Here is an 18,191-nt window from a genome sequence, read left to right as displayed (position 1 = left end):
CCTGTCAGGTTTTATTTTACACACATTTCAATGATTTTAACACGTAGTACTTTAACGCGATGCTATCACAGCTGTAATTGGATAAAGTGATTCAAGTGATTTTATTGTCGAATCTAGAGAAATTGAGGAAATAAAATTGCCTAACGTTTACTCGTTCTCAATATACTGAAATGTTTATGATTATTTTATGCGTCATCGATTCTTTATGTAACCAAAAGCAATACCAATAATTGATCTCAAAATAGCAATAACGTGGTCATGTCCGTTATTGCAACACAGTGCATCGTCGTGTCAACCCGACCAGTCGCCACCGAAAGCGAAAAGTGCGAAAAGTTTACTCCCGTCGTATCGCAGGTGGTGGGTTGGGAAAAGCAAGTGCATCTCATCGTTCCCGACCTCCCGTCTGCCACAAGCGGCGCGATGCTAGAAAGAGAGCCTGTGGTTGTTTATCGGCAAAAAGGCGGAAAAAGTCGACTCTCGCCGGTTGGCTTTTCGCGGCTTTTCTGCTGTCTCGTGTTTTCGTGCTCTCTCGCTCTTCCCGTGCGCGGCCCGCTGGAAGCGCGCGAACGGTTTGTCGCGGGCGCGAGATTTTGTACTGCCGCGTGCGGTGGAAAACGAAAAACTAACGTTCGCCTCATATAAATATGACGTTGTTTTTTGAACCCAGCATCAGTGATCTTGCGACTGTGAACCGGTGTGCTTCCAGCAAAGAAGAATCCTTCTCAACGTGGGCGCAACTGCGGCAAACGTGTTTTGTGTTTCGAGGCGTGTGAAAATTAGCCTCCTAAAAAGGACTTTTAGTTTTGATACAAAAAAAAGTTTACAACAAGCTAAACATGCATCCGGTGTTACGATCTGTGTGTGCCGTTGTGGTGCTCAGTGCGGTGGTGCTAGGTGCCACCGAGGATTATCAAAGCCAAGGAATACGTGCCATCGTACGAGTGTATGACGAGTGCTCGAAGGCTGAAACAGGATTCACACCATGCCTGAAAAAACGCGCCATCACCTTCATCGATCGTTTAAGCCGCGTTGAATCGATTACCCTTGGCGACATGAAGGTTGTCCGGAACGAGCGCGCTGTCACTCTGCAGGACAGCAAACCATTGACGGAAACGGAACTGGAACAGAGCCTGCCACGGGGGCTGGAGGCACGCGACGAAGCACTGACCAACATTCTGTTGGACAAGATTGCCGGAGTATTCAGCAGCCGGACGATCCAGATCAGTCTGCCCAAGCTGTCAAGCGACGAACTTGGCCGCGGGCTGGAAGAAGGTGCGTTCCGTGAATTGATGTTTGATAACGAACTGAAAGTGTGAACTTTAAGCGAACCGAAGTAAATGTTGATTCTAATTCGGTTGGACTAAGTCGTATAGCTTTGTGTGACAAGTGCATCATATCATGCTTATTGGCATGGAAGAGACAGTTTTATAAACAACATGATCAAACGTTGAATGATTACAATTATGTTGAAATTTTTGTGATAGATCGTACAGGTTTGTGATCACTATGTTGTGTTCTATAATCGACGAAACTAAAGATGGAAGAGTACGGCATAAACGTGGAAGTGCGTAGAAAAGGTTTATGGCCTAACAGTAAACAGTCTCTGTGAGAAGGCATTTCACAGCTAGTTCAAGATATTGCATTTTACTCGTTGCAAGAATCGGATGAAGATACTAATTTCAGTATGGAAACAGTTGATTTTTTCCTGTTTCACAATAAGAATCCCGAATTATTTGTGATAAAGTATAAGCTTATGCAACGAATTCGATTTTCGATTGTTCTAAGAGTAAAATCGATGAGTTCATCGCAAAGGTGTTTGGGCGTAGTGGCATTTTTAAACTCAAATATACACTACTTTTTACTGTGGTTTTAATAAATTATTTTATTTTTATTTTCTTTCGGGCAATTATCTAGGTATAACAGTAATATTATTGCAAACTTATTTCGATTTCTGGTTTTAAAACGCAGAATTAAAAATTGTTGTTACTGTTTGAAAATAATAATTTAAGTGCAACCCATACTGAACTGTTGAATACTTATTTAATCGATGTTCGAATCTGAGTTGTCAAATGTTGAAAACCTTTCACACAGCAATAAACCTACTTCTATAGTTTGAATTTGAAAATAACAGTAAACGTGTCGTCATAGACAGTTGATCTTCTCTAAAGGCTTCTTAAAAGCTGAGCTCAACTAATGAAGGGAAGTTACTCCGAACCCTTGGGCAGCAAACGTGGGATTCCTACGTTAGAAGTATAAATAATTTGTTTTTCGTTGTGTCCTAAATTCAACTTACTTCAATTTAATACATAATTACCAATGATTGAAAAGATTTTTAAAAGTAATACAAATTTTCAAATTTTTCTTTTGACTGTTTGAATGAAAACATCTTAAGGAGAAATGAGCCCTGCTTTGACTTTATAATCTGAATTTATAAGCCCAAATTCTTCATATTTAAACTTAATCTGTCCGAGACATCCAACGCAAAGCAAAGCCTGTTGCTATAGCATTCCGCTTTCGGAACTTGACCTTCTGTGTTTTTATTCGACAAACTTCGCAGCCTGTTGTTAGAGTATTGGACAATTGCGTGGCTACGATCCTGTTGACACTTACCTCAATCCCAACTGAGAGCCGAGACATCCATATTCATTAAAAGTAATAACGTAAAATACCCAACAAAAACAAACTTTTATGCACAAACTTCAGCATGTCTAATGATACACCATCACAATAACGTATTTTCATATAGAGATGGGCGAATGTGTTGGTGGTTTGTTTTCATTAGAAAACAGATTTGCTTTGAAAGAAAACTTGACACGTAATTAATAGTAAATTCATAAATAACCCTGGTTTCGTGCTAACTCGAAGCCGAAATTCATGAACGATAAACGCAGTTTGACATATCGACCCATAAACCGTAATGCTAAATAGTTTTTACCTGCGCTTAAAACTGAATGCTGTCAGTTTAACCGGGATGAACACTTGGTTAATTTATGTATACTTTGGTAGTTCGTTTAAAATTGAGTACTAATCGACATGTGCGAGGTTAATTTATAAATTCGCTATCAGTAATTTCTATTATGGCGATTATAATCCACGATTATGGTATTGCCCAAGTAATACCCTTCTACCACATCTAGTTAGATAATTTATTCATGACTTGTATTAGTCATAAAGCAGTCATTTGAACTATTCTTTGACAACTATATTGCTAGGGTGCTGAAAATGAGGTTTAAAAAAGTGTAGAAGACGAAGACATTTTATGATATTAGTAGCGAAAAATCAGAAAACGACGTTAAACTACAAAAATAAACTGCGTCGAACAATCGGACGCTTGTTTTTGGAGTTTGATGTCCCGTTTGATCGGTGATTGGTCGGTTTACGATTCCATCCACACCATGATGAAATTGCTTCATTGCACTAACACTTCTTAACCAACATCGCCACACCTGTACAGTGTGACACATATATATTCGAACAAAAATCATTTTTGCTTGCACCGGCATATACAATTAATACAATCAAACTAAGACCATGTGTGTGTGTGGCATCATGACTTAAGTCTTGCTTGACGTAATTTCATTTTCGTATTGTGTCTCGTTCGATGTGCTCGTACCAGAGTTTGAGTTATGGTCGTTGATAATAAATAAATTGTTAAACGGTGCTCATGCGGCATTATTTTTCGTGACCTTAAACATCACGGCTTAAAAAGAGGATTTTTATACTATACACTAAAAAGATTTGTCGAGACGGGATCAAATAAAAACCGTTAAAAAAACGGAAGAAAACGAAGTATTAGAATTGCAGAGGTCCAAAAGTTTGTTCGAGAACGAATTCGTCGCATTTGTGACCGGTCCACACGGAAAATGGCAGTTCAGCTGAATATCAAAAAGAAGACTCTTCGTCAAATTTTGAAAATGGATCTGCACATGAAACCATTCGAAAAACGCAAAATCCATGAATTAACAGAAGCGACAAAACAAAAGCGGCAGGAAAGATGCAAACTGCTGCTCTGTCGGCACGGTGTTTCAGAAGTGATCTATTCTGATGAGAAGTTGTTTGTTCTTCAAATACCGCATCAGGCTCAGGGTTGTGGTCGTTTTCCATCATGGACGCTCCAAAGCACAAACGGAATGTACCACGAAACCAAAATTCATCAGCGGTCACGGTATGGGGATGTACTTCAAAGAAAGGGAAACTTCCTCTTGTATTTATTGAAAATGATGTGAAAGTTAATGTAAAATACTATTTGGAAATGGTATTAGAACAAAATTTGATACCTTACGTTCGGGAAATGTAGGGTGAAGAAGATTACGGCTTTCAACAGGATGGAACTCCAGCCACACTGCCAATCTTGTGAAGATGTGGTGCAAAGCCAATCCGACGGATTTCATATCGAAAAAGGAATGGCCTCCAAGTTCTCCTGTTTTGAACCAATTGGATTTTTGTAAATGTGGTACATGCAGCAGAAGCTCAAATATTATAAGATTGTATCATAATTTGGATGAATTTAAGTTAGTTATCAAAAAGGTATGGGATGATATTCCGATGGAAGTAGTAGGTGCCGCATGCAACGACTTTAAAAAGCGTTTGAAGCGTGTTATCCAGGCAAAAGGCAATTCAATAGAGTAATGATTGTTTGTTACGTTCAGTATCTATGGGTAAACAACTTCTAAAAGTAAAATTAGAAATTCAGCCTTTATTTACAAAAATATATGATTTTGTTTTTGTTCGAAAACATATGGGTCACACTGTATATATCACATTGGGGTGCTGATACTAGTGAGTGGTTTGTGTGGGAAAAGAAGTGAGGGAAATATTTTTGCTTTTCTCATCACGCACACACTGACAGTTCGTAACGAGATTTTCTATTAGTACGAGCAGCCTCTAAAACCTGTTTTACAGTTGTCAATGCCAATAATCGTATTGCATAATTCATATCAACCATAACACATTGTAGTACAAAAATGTGCCTTACTTTACAAATAATGGTTATTTTTATGAGCCATAATGATGGACCGCATAATCCATGTTTGTAATATTTGACGCATTTCTAACATTTTCGGATGCGTTAATTATTTTCTTTCCGCACGTTCACAAAACAAAACAAAAGGGTCGTGCGGGAAAGATATGATTATCGTAAACAAAGATGTAAAAGGTACTGTTCTAACATTGCGAACATCGATTATGCCATCCGCGTCATCCACCATTATAGCTCGTAATATGTGGATTACAGAGAGTATAAATTACAGAAGCGCCGAGACACTCAAAATCGGCTAAATTTTAAAACAAAACGGAGAGTTCCATCATAAATACAGGTAACTCTCTGCTTTCGTTCAAAATTTAGCTGTATTTGAGTGTCTCGGCGCCTCTGTAATCTATAGTCTCTGTAATGTGGATAGTCCACCACCAATAATTAATTTCTGTAATACTTCAAGGGGATGTGGTTAAGTGGTTTTATGTCAGTGCGAAAACCACTGTACTGTACATCTCACGTGTTGGTTTAAAATTTGTTTGATATTCGTTTATTTGAATGCTATATTAGTATGGATAAAATATGTCACATAGCTAAACTTGTAAACAGTACTCAAAAAATTGACAGCTCTGAATTAAGCTGAATACAAAACGCATTTAGCGCATACGGTACTATTCTTTTATCTGTCAGCCTATGTACATGACTACTGAGCTGCTGACAGTGTTTATCATTCTCCGTTTTCTACCTTTCAATACAATTCATTTTTTAATTGCAGTGCTGATTGATTGCTCATCTAATCTATCAATCAAATCTCTTGCTCTTAAGTGATATTTTAGGTCTTTAAGTTAGGTTGTTTGAACTGGCTACTTTTGAAAATCAACCAAAACCTGATTGAAGGAAATTAATTAATACTTCGGAACAAAGTTTACGTTCATCGTAGTTTCATTTGCCGTTGTCAGCAGTTCAAAATAAATGAATGATTCACATTTGAATTCATTCACTATTATCGAGTGTGAATGAATGTAGAGAAAACACGTACATGAACGCAAGTGATTCGCTCGAATCGTCGGTTTCAGGATGGCAATGCTGAGTTCATTTCATCTGGGCAAGAAACAGCAAAGCATGAGCATCAATTCAGGCGTATTGCATATATTGAATACGAGATTTCTAAGCACTGCTTGTAAATATAAACATGCTGATGCTGACCCACAGCGAATTACGACTTCGAACAACTCGAAATACGACTTGATTTCTTTACCAGGGCACTCCGACTTATTCAAGAATTGTATCAGCAACTGAAGAATACGTAGGATGGTAAACTATTCCGGTTGCATTGTAACGAAAACTACTGAACTTCAGCTTGGACGTATACACAGCAAAGAACGATACTACTAACGCCATCTCTTATGCCAAGCGAGTTACTATTGCTAATGAGTGTTGGTGATAGCAACCATCAGTCTGGTAGTGATGTTAAAATGATGGCACATACACAAAAACTATTTGCCACCGTCGTCAACAGAGGTTGTTATCTGTGGTCTACACTTTTAGATCGATTTTTCAATTGTTTACTTCGCTATAAGTTTATTAAAATGGCGAAAACTGAAAGCTCTTTGAAAATTTATTGATATGGAGCAACTTTGATATGCAACTGATCGTTTATTGATGTTTAGCGAATCGATAAACCAGGTTATTTCTAATAACCGAATGCGGAACAAGTTGTGAAAAAGATATAAAATTGTAGTGCATAACTAATTTATCTAAATTTGAAGCAAAGCCTTGGTGCTACATTTACATTCCGCATTCGGAACTTGATCTTCTACTTTTATTCGACAGACCTATATAGCACGAGATGGAAAGAGATATGTGCGAGCTTAACAATACATTGCATACGTGTTTGTGTATATCCATATTCTAATTTACACACACTAGTATGTGTTAGCTGAACTTTAATTCAGCAGGTTGCATTGCTGTCACTGTCTCTCGACTTTTGGCAGAGTTGCCAGTCTTCTTGGTGGAGTGTTTTTGGTATATGTTTGTGAATAGCTTGTCCCGACTTTGGCCGGATAAAGTAAAGAGGCTTAAGGCCCGCGCAGAATTGGTACTTTGCGGTTGCGTTTGCGTTAATCTGACAGTTCACCCATACAATTTGACAGATAATCTGTCAAATCTACGCAACCGCTACTACAACTACTATAAAATTTATATCAGTCAGTATGGCACCCAATATCTCCATTCCCTTCCCCTTTTTACTTACCAACATATTCCCATAGTCATAGGAAATCAACATCGTACAATAAAAATTAGGTCAAACTTATCTCTATGAATATTTCAATTAATTTCGATTGCACTCGCGATTTCACGGCAGTCGTTTGTTGACATGTAACCAAGGCACCGAGCATGGATGTGCAGTGATGCTAACCTCAATAATTGAGCATGAAATGTACTAGCTATTTTCGCTTTTAAATCAACGATCACAGAGCGCCAAAAATATGCTAATAATAATTATATTCATTGTGACCTGAATTTACGTAGTAGAAACTTGATCATAGCAAATTCCACACAACCAAATATATTAGCGATTCTATGCTTCGCAATTGGTTGCAAAATAAACGAAACCTGCTACTAGCAACCCTTCTCTATCTCGGAAAGTACGTTTCAATACCTAAAATATATGAACACGGACGTTAGTTGATCGTAAAAGTTCTGTAATCAAATGGATCCCCACTAGTATTTTGTGTGCCGTATTAGCCGATATCTTTCCGTCGTTGCTGAAGCGAAGCAATTAAAAGGCATAAGTTCTCGTACGGCGGCAGATTTTCAGGATTCCTCCAAGGACAAAACGTTTCTGGATTCTTTCAATACGAAGAGACCAACTCTCAAAATGGGGGTCCCTAACAAACAGCGCAGCTTGTTTTCAAAATCGAGCGTACCAGCGAGCAATATAAAGTGCGTAATGTTCCAGGGTCCTGAAACTCGTTACCAATCCTAAGTATCGTTCCTAGCTGTCGTGATGCTTTGTTGATGATCAGTTCAGAGTGAAGCCTACACGTTAATTGTTTATCCAAAACAACCCTAAGATCGGTAACACTATCACTACGTTGTAGAATTTGACCATTAATGCGGTAATCATACAACAACGTATGTTTTTATCGAGAAACTGATAACGGCACATTTTGGAATGCTTATAGTCATACAATTGCAATCGCACCACTCTGCAAATCGGTTGATCAATTCTTGAGGTGACAGGCAATCATCGTTGTTACAAACAATTATGTAGATTTTGGTATCATCCGCGTATAGTAATCTCGCACCCGGTGATAATAGACGAGAAATGTCGTTCACAAACAAAGAAAACAATAGCGGTCCTAAAGTGCTGCCCTGAGGTACTCCAGTTTAAGAACCAACATGACAGTGATGCAATTTAACAGCCATTCTGCGGTCTCGTAAATAGGATTCAAAACAACACCCAATTTGTTGAGTTTAGCGAGTAAAATTCCGTGGTCGACGCGATCAAAAGCTGCCTTCAAGTCTGTGTAAATTGCGTCAACCTGATGACGCTGGTCCATTGCACGTAACCATACAGAGGTAAACTCCAACAGATTAGTTGATACTGATCTACCAGGAAAAAAGCCACGCTGCGACGTAGATATATAGTTCTTGGAATGGAACAAGAAATGCTTATAAACAATTGCCTCCAAAACCTTCGAGCAAGCACACAGAGAAGTAATTCCGCGGTAGTGTTCGACATTACGCCTGTCTCCTTTTTTAAAAATAGGAAACATAAAGGAGGTCTTCCAGTTCCGAGGAAATTGATGGCATTGCATAGAGAGACTGAGCAATGAAGCGATTGGCGATTTCAAAGTCTCACAGCATTTTTTCAACAGCACGACAGGAATGCCATCCGGCCCAGGGCAATAGCATTGTTTAATTCTACCAACGGCTTCAGCAACTTCAACTTCAGTAACCGTAAATGTTTGAGCTGCAATCTCGTCACTCGAAACAAAACGTAATGCTGCTTCAATATTTTCCGATGAGGCTGATTCATGGCTGAAAACTCCCGAGCATTATTTCAGTATTCAGCAAACAAATCACATTTTCGGTTAACGGTAGAAGCTTCATCGTTTTTTAAAAATACGCTGGAAGGTAAACCATGTTCATCAAAGCAAAGTGTGAATGCCAGAAAGAAAGTTATTAACAATCGGTTTTCATGTCAGAAAAAGCCACTAGAATGATTTGGTTAGAAATTAAGATTGACTAATTGAATGTATTTATTATGTTTAAATAAACTGATTTTCAAAAATTCCAGAATTACGATAGCGCGTTGGTAATATCCTCCTATAATTCCAATAAGCCCGACAAAATTTAATGCGCATATGCTCCACAACTCTGGAATCTGCTGAAAATTTATTATTTATTCTATCGGATATTTTGTTATGGTCCCTATAAAACAAACCAACCAAAACAAATCGATCAGGATAATTTGATAGTACAACTTTAGCTTTTCTACTCTCGAATGTATATTTTCAGGTTAACAAAGCTAGATGATTGATTTAGCTTCCTATTCTACCAGAGTAAGCTATATACTTTATAGAACAAAGCGAAAAGCTTCATTACGTTATGGTGGTGGCTGTCTAGCAGCGAAAAGCACAATCGGTTTTATTGTTGCTTTTTACAGAGCGTGATAAAACTACTTGAGCTTATAACCTGATTTTTAAAGAGGTTATGAAATCTTTTTGAAGAGTAGACCACTTGTTCAAATACAGTTTTATAACGGTCGTTGGAAGGTTCTAGTGGAGCTCATATTTTTATTAGCGGTTTTATGAAATTGATCATGCAAACCACTAGAGGAACGTAATAAAGGACGTTAATTCAAATTTTGGACGTAAAAATGGAGTACGTTCATTTAAATTTCAGACACAAAAAAGTGGACGTAAAAAATCTACTTTAAATTTAAATTCAAATTCAATTTGTCAGCACAAATATTGTTCTATTTTTTGCTTACAACATGGTTTTTCTCCACATTAAAGGCAATAAATAATATGAGAAAACAGGTTATGTTTAAACAAATCTTCCACCTGTATCAGTTGATGCAGAACACTTGACAAAAACTGTAACAAAATAAGACATTTTAACAAAATATAACAGCTCATGTTGTGTGTGTTAAAGAATTTTAAATTCTGTTTGATTTAATAAGTGTTTTAATCTCTCGAATTAAACTTAGTTAGTGCTTTTCATGAAATTTTCATAACCAGAACCGACCTGTAATAAGTACGATATCAATCGACGGTGCTAAATAATTTTTGAGATATGAATCTGGGTAACACAGATTTTCACTAGTACAACTAACATACCATTTCCCGCACTGAGTTTCGGCCTGATTTACTTTCTAACCTGCCGATACCACAACTATGGCTAACAATCGAAATAACTGTCATTTTCCATCATTTCTTTTTCCTCTGCAGGTCGTGGCAAGATGAAGAAGATGATGAGCATGATGATCATGGGCTTCATGATGAAGATGGCCGCCATGGTTCCGGTGGCTATCGCTGGACTGTATCTGCTCGCCGGTAAGGCTCTGATTGTATCGAAGATTGCCCTGCTGCTGGCCGGTATCATTGGACTCAAGAAACTGGTCGCCAGCAAACAGCAGGGAGGCGGCGGTGGCTGGTCAAGCGGTGGATCCGGCCACGGTGGTGGCGGTTGGGACCGGCGGTCGGCCGATCTTGCTGCCTCGGCCGCTGCACAGAACTTGGCCTACAACTCATACGCAAAGAATCAAGCGTAAGGTGAACATCCTAGCTAGCACACTCATCCCCAGATAGAAACACTACTCACCAACTACGCTCCGGATATGAAAAAGTTCCCGAGATTTGTTGTTTGTTGACTACTATTACCGTTCGTGAAACCAGGAAACCGGAACACACCGGGAAAATCTGCTCGCCGGATCAGCCAAACCTTTCACTGCCGAATGACTAAAAAGAGATAATTTATTTATTTATTTATTTATTTAAATTATTAGAAAAGCAGGCAGCAACTTAACAATCAGCTGAAGCTCCGATCCTTGTCCCACCTCTGCGAACGATACAACATGTCTCAATAAGGCTTTTTCGCCCCCTTCACACGTCTCGCTTGGAACTTTCCTTTCACCCCTCCCGACTGTAAGTTCTTTCAACTTTCAACTGATAGAAATCTAACAATTTTCGCATTTTCCATGGATTTTCCTTTGCAAGTGAACCATTGTCTAACTTTCCCATCCCACCTGTACCTTACATTGCATTGCCCTTTCATACTCAACCTGCTCCGAATCTACATACAATCGTTATTTCGCCTTTCAAAAGTAGCAATATATTTTAACCTTTCTTTGTTTCTGTCTATGACTTTTTTACCGCTCTCATGCATGTTGTGATTTATTCTAAGGTGCTTCAACTCATGCGATATCTACTCACCTATTTTTTTCTCACCTGTCCCTGCGCTAAACTTTCCCACCACATCAAGTCGCCATCGCTCATTGCACTCTAGGCAGCGACGAGAGCAAAAATTACCAACTAATCGCGAAACTTCAAAGGCATCCAACTAACTTCTGAAACCTATACTTTTCTCTTCCTTCTTCTGCCCTTCCACCCTCGTCATGGAATGCTATTTCTTCTCTTCACCATTATTCCATTAATCTACACAAAGAAAACTAGTACGTTTTTTTGACACGAAACCGCATTTTATGGCGCGAAGCTTTTCTTCTTCCGTACGGATTGCCCCATCAAAAGTATGCTGAACCCTCATTTCGGTTAACCGTCTCTCTATAATCGCTTCGCGGCTACAATGCAACCAGCTGTCAAAACCAACAGTCATTTTCAGTCCTCATAGGACCTTCCAGAGGTGTCCTCCGTTTATTTCTAGTATCTTATCCTCTACTTAATCTTAATTATCTAAGAAGTTAAAGCCGTAACTGTTTCACCTACAACTAATCTGTGCCGGTATCTGTTACCCCTCTAACTGTTTGTTTGCTGTTATTTTCCGAAAGGAGTCACCAGCTGAAATAAGTATGTTAAATTAACGCAAAATATGTTTTTTTTTATGTTTGTTGAAGACGAATAAGAATACTAAGGCAAAATGAGAGATAACGAGCGTGCGGACCTCGCAAACCGCACACGCAACCACCTCTTCAATCGGTGGTACCTATTCTTGTTGATAATTTATATAAGTTGTATTGTTAGATAGAACGAACTTGAAGAAAACTTGTTGCAAAATCGAGAGACCGAATAAACGCGAATCAAGCGCAGAGTTTCCCCACAGGAAATCTCAAAAATTAACCATCCGCTTTAATTGCCTCTCAGTAGTCCGAAAATTTTCCGTGCTCCCCTTTCGCACAGTGCATTTTTTTGATAAATCACCCATCGTTACTGCCTCTAATGATCGCTCGTCGTAGGTTCCCGCATGAATCCGTCGAGGAAGCCGCTCTGCCGAATCGAAGGCGAACCGGTGCTGCCTGAGTCTTCAAGTGTATCGATTAGATCTTCTTTCGCTAATGCGCCCCTCGCGTGAGCTTGAGTGGCTGCTAACATGCTTGTGCACATGCCTAAACAGATAAATTGCCTCTTCAGGGCACTTCGTCGACTCACGGTACTGTCTCTGCCGTATCTGCGATTCCGTTTCGGAGAAGCAAGAATTAAATTATTTTTTTTTAATATTACCTCTCCGGTCAGATGAAAAGAAGTGCCAGTTAACGGGTTTATGGGTAAGAAATTGGGCTACCCCGTCGATTGCCACTACTCGTCTGAAAAGTGAACCATCGAACCGAGAAGCAAAAAAAAACAAGATAAAACAACCATCAGTAGCACTTACCGAAGCAGTTTGGAAAACAGCATTGCATTAATCTCTTTTTCGGCTTTCCTATTTATTGTTTACGTTTTCGTTTTCTCGACAAAAAAAATTGGATATTTATGACTTCGGCGTGCTAATTACAGCCGGCATGAATTGGCAGGTGAAAATTCGGTTATTACCGGAAAACTAAATTATTTATAATCACACACTGTGCTGGGTCCGATGGCCGCAAATCAATCGGAAATTATCCCCCGGCACAGTAAGTAGCTTATGACACATTTTGCAAAACCATTCCCGTTGTTTGTCGCTCTGGGAAATTACTCTGGCAGCGTAGAAAATGGAAGCTGTATGAATTTTGCTAGCAATATTTACTTTTAACTAATTATAACATTAGTCAATAAACCAAATTGGCCCGGAGTTTAATGTTAGCTGAGGGTGGAGGTGAAACGATGAAATAAATGGTCATCCCTTCTATTGTATAGGGCAGTAAAACAGATGGCACCAGTTGATACACCCGTCCTGGATAACGGTGGACTGATTCTTGGGCTGATTCACTGAATCAATGGTGAAGATCCCCTCGTCGTGGTGAAAAAGTGAACAACACACCTTTCCGTTGCAAGCAAGTACAACGGTATGACAGCTCACTGTATATAAATATAAACACTCTCCTACTCGTAAAAAAACACTCAAAGGAGGATTAGTCAGCGAAAAGTAAAAAATAGTGCGCTAAAGTTGGACGCAGTAAAGTGAAATTTCCCCGTGAACTAAAGTCGCAATTAAATATCGTTGCTTCCAAGGTATGTTACCCAATCGCACTAACCGTAGTGCGTAACCCATAAATATTATTGTAGTGCATTACTTAGGGGAACTGTGGGTAAAATGAACAGAAGGGGGGGGGGGGGGGGGGTAAAATGAACAGATTGCCAAATTCCCAATAAACCGATCAAAATCTTTTCCTGGTCAATAGGTATCTTCTCCTAGAAGTATTTCAAGATGTAGTGATCATAAGCTTTCTATTGTGAGAAAAATTGAAAAAGTGAAAAATTTTTGCTGAAATCTGACGCCGATGGTAATTTACACTATTACGAAATAAACTATTTTGGCGAAACAAATTAAATTTCGACTGTTGGTATTATTTAGTGTTGTTTGCTTATCACTATCCTGCGGATCCGTCAAAAATTCCAAATATTTTTATCAACTGTTTGTTTATAATAAACCTTTGAAAACAATTGGTGTTTTGGGGGTAAAATGAACACTTCACTATGGGGGCAAAATGATCAGTGCGTCTAATGAATTTTTATTTTCCAATTTAGCAGCAGCCACGACCTAATTACAATTCAATCAATAAAAATGATCGAGTCTCACGAAAAATGACGGAAAATGACCGATAATGCGAGTTGAAAGTCAAGCATTATTTATATGAACGTGGCGAAGATACATTATGTTAACTTTGTGGAGTCCTATTTTAATTTCAGCAGACTTGTTGAATATCTACAGCTCATGTAGAACAATGACAATGTAAAATAATGTTTAATTTATCCAAACTGCACGTTAACTTTGGTTTTCGATGACATGTTCATTTTGCCCTCACTGCATGTTCATTTTACCCACACGAAAAAAATCAAGCTCGAATGTGACGCTTTCGAAAATAAGGAATTTTTCAAGACAAATCGTCCTTTTTCAAACATCTTTATACATTGCTACGTGGAAAATGAGTCCAGCTTTCAATTCATGTAGTGCGTTCAGCATTTGATTGGTTCCTGGGGGAGCAAATGGCGAAACTGCTAAGGGTGTTCATTTTACCCCCAGTTCCCCTACCCGTAGATTGGCCACGCTTTACCCGAAAACTAGTAGAAAACAGAGTCCTGAAAATATAAAAACACTGGAAATATAAGGAAGAATTATATACTTACCTACTAAATTAAATACCGTGGACCGACGTTCGTTTGACCGTTTTTAATGTGAACACTTTTTAATTTGAATCCCGCTGGTTCGCTCGACGTGCAAATTAAAACTGGTTCAAATGCCATTCTCAACAAAACTTCATTTGCTTATGCAGACCTAGGACAGGACGTGCCAACTGGCTTCTTACTCTTCTTCTTATTATTACCGCCATCCCGATTGAATATTCTTTGTTACACTCTGCACCACTGTTGCCTGCACATATCATTTTAAGAATAACTTCGTTTGCCGAACAGCAGCTCCCGAATACACTACAGTTTATGCGACCAAAATCAAGTTTTGCATTTCAATTTGAAAATTAAAATGTACAAACAAAACTAATATAGAACCAAGCATAGAACTACAGAATACAAAAGAAATCAAAATTCAGAAATAATAACTTATTGTCGTATTCCCACTAATGAGTTTCAGCAACACTGAAAGCGATACCGCGTTATATTTTCCAGTCAACGGTTGCTCGTCGCTTTCAGCCAATCAGAATTTGGGTCAATTTTGGGTCAACGCCGCGGTTGACACTTGGCACGTCCTGTCCTAGATGCAGACAATGTACATAAACACGATTGGTTTGTATTGCCCTTTTTATGACTGTTTCGACTTTTGTGATAATCGTCCCATGAAACATCCCGTATTTCGCACCGTCAGTGTGACAGTATAGTGACGTTTGGTTTGATCAACGTGTGGTTTGATATTTTTCAGAACAATCAAAATTTGATTTCACATTTCAATTTAATTTAATAATTTACATTTCCATTAACAATAGTACTTTGGCCCGCGCAAGATAAATTCAGCTTACTTATATAAATATACTGAGTCACGTAAATAAACAAAAAGTTTAACAATATTTCTTTGCTCAGATATGGCTAATATTTTGACGGAAGTGAAAAATCAACGCGCTACAATCAATACAGTTTATCATGTGCTATATGGTTACTACTTTTTGAGCCTTAAAAAGGCACAGCTAGCTAGAGTTTACAAGAAAAACAAGACCACAATTTCCAACTGGATCAGAAGATATGAGGAAAATGGGATCTTCAATCGAATCAAATATACCAGAGCAGCAGAAAAAATTGGAACAGAAAAACGACGATGGCTAGTAGAACTTTACCAGTCTAACCCAACTACATTCCTGGACGAAGCAGCAAGACTCTTTTTTAAACATTTTCATGTAACAATTTCTATAGCATCCATTTGTAGAATTCTTCATCACGAAGGAATGACATGGAAGACACTTGAACGAATAGTAATACAAATACGTGAAAGTGATATTATCCGATATTATAATGAACTGTCAACTCTGCAATGGGACTACCACAACCTTTTATTTATTGATTAAGTCAGCTTCGATAACAAGGCTATGTTACGAGCAAAAGGATTTGGAGTTCGTGGCAAACAACTTCTTTTTGATGGAGAATTTGTTTGCAAACCTCGAGAATCTCTTTTATGTTTCGCCGGACAGGATGGCATGATAGAAGCTTGTCATACTGAAAGAACATTTACGCGATATCAGTCCGGATTGTATCCTCTCCGGATCCTCGATGGGGCAAGAATTCATTGCGACCCCAATTTAGTTTATTATTTTAGGTCATTCAGGATACATGTCGTTTTCCTACCAGCTTACTGTCCCCATATGAATACTATAGAAGTGCTTTTTGCATTGTGTAAGAAACGACTTCAACGTGAATATGATGAATGCGGCAAAAAGGTCGTCAAGTACATAATTGTGAGAATTATGAAAAGCTTTTCCAATTATAATATGAATAACTTATTCTGAAAGTGTGGGTACTTGAAAGGCGGTAAGTTTGATCCAACTATAAATGATAGATCTGAATTGCCAGGGTTTGATTTTCAGGAAAATTGTACGAAAAAGGCTTCGATTTAGAAAAACAAATACATATAAAATTTTTCCAACATTCAACGAAGGAAATTATTTATTTTCGGATAATGTCACAAAAGTTACGTTTATTTCGCTATATTTTATATCTTTAAAAATTCTTAAATTGTGTGGTCAATATCTTCGGCATCCTGAACTTTAGATGAAATGGTAGCGAAAAAATCACTCTCTTTTACATTTAAGGCTGACTCGGCAGAACTTGAACTCGGCAGAATGATTCTCCCAGTTGACTCCTCAGCATCAAATTTTCCAAAAAACGTTCCATAGCGGAAATTTGTCGCCTTTGCGCTTGATGCATGTTTTTGACTGCAGTGAATGCATCCATAATCTTTTGTACGTCAGCTTGATAACCATCGTTAATATTGTGCGTAACACGATACACGCGACGGATTCATCGAATAAGTTCGCCTTCACTAAACGAAAACAAATCCAAGCAGCTAGTAGGAGGAGTCGCATCATTCTTTAATGATTCATGTTGATAAGCCGGTGCAGTTAATATCGTATTTGCCCAGATGTTCTACGCTATTTCGTGTCCATTCCAAAGATGTCCGTGCATCAGTCGCAACTCTTTTGCCAGTTCCTGAGCGTGTTCAGCAGTCGTAGCACCTCCCCGATTTTTTGAAACTGTATCGATCAAAGTTTTTTCCACTTTCTTCTACACAGCTTGGAGTTTACGGTTAGTGAGTATTTATGGAGCAGTAACTCTACGGAAGATTTAGTTCGCCAGTTTTGCAGAATTTTTGTTGTTATTTTATCCACAGTAATTGTTCGACGATTTTGTTTATCATAGAACAACGCAAAATGAACTAAATCTGTTTCCGTCGTGCTCTAGGTTGTTTCCGTCGTGCTCTAGGTGTAGGTTACATTACCTTCATCATCACAAACAGCTACAATGTGCCGTATGAGATGCTTTTTGGCCTTCTCCCAAATACTGTGCAAGAACTCTTCCACGCTATCAGCGCGTACAGCCCATGTGTCGAGTTCCTCACCCGAAGTTTGTCTTTTGAAGTCGCGTAAAGATACAACAAGGCTGACAGAAAACAAAGTAGTTGCTTTGTCTTCGTCCGATGTACATGATTTTTCTTTACTGTGATTCAAGCAATCGACTTCGTCAATGATTTCCGTTCTAAGATTCAAAGCACCGTAACCTGCACTCTCATTTTCGAACTCGTCGGATCTAATAAATGCTCCGCGGCACATACTTCTTCATTGTTGTCATCCTTATCAATAAAATCATCGTCTTGAATCGATTCCATATAAAAAAAATCAATTAAATCTTAAACTTACAAACTACGAAAATAGCTTACCAATTTGTTTCAATTGGCAAAAATTCCAGAGGCAGAGATTTCTACTTCACTCCAAGAAAACGAAATTATGCTCGATGAATGTAAACAACTCAAATGTCACAGACAGCCAACGTAATTGAAAACAAGGTACAGCGGTTGGATTTATCCAAACTAAAGCTTTTGTTCTTGCAAATGCGTAACATGCAGGTGAATCAGTTTGCAGGCAATTAAAAGCTCCTGAATTATTCCAACTCTAAAATAA

General features: G+C 38.5%; 1 protein-coding gene and 1 pseudogene across 1 annotated transcript; one reads left to right on the top strand and one right to left on the bottom strand.

Moving 5' to 3' along the window:
* Positions 1–836: 836 nt before the first annotated feature.
* Positions 837–10,757, top strand: LOC128732722 (uncharacterized). The gene is made up of 2 exons (XM_053826042.1): positions 837–1,272; positions 10,435–10,757. Exons 1-2 carry the CDS (start codon positions 837–839, stop codon positions 10,755–10,757), a joined length of 759 nt encoding a protein of 252 aa, XP_053682017.1.
* Positions 10,758–16,744: 5,987 nt separating this feature from the next.
* LOC128745628 (uncharacterized) lies at positions 16,745–17,843 on the bottom strand (annotated as a pseudogene).
* Positions 17,844–18,191: the final 348 nt, after the last annotated feature.

This window comes from Sabethes cyaneus, chromosome 1, assembly GCF_943734655.1.
Source record: "Sabethes cyaneus chromosome 1, idSabCyanKW18_F2, whole genome shotgun sequence".
In the NCBI taxonomy this organism is placed as follows: domain Eukaryota; kingdom Metazoa; phylum Arthropoda; class Insecta; order Diptera; family Culicidae; genus Sabethes; species Sabethes cyaneus.
This window is presented reverse-complemented; position numbering and strand designations above follow the sequence as displayed.

Coding starts and splice junctions, on each gene's coding strand:
- LOC128732722 (XM_053826042.1), top strand. CDS start 837: ATGCATCCGGTGTTACGATCTGTGTGTGCCGTTGTGGTGCTCAGTGCG. Junction 1,273..10,434: donor TGGCCGCGGGCTGGAAGAAG/GTGCGTTCCGTG, acceptor TTTCCTCTGCAG/GTCGTGGCAAGATGAAGAAG.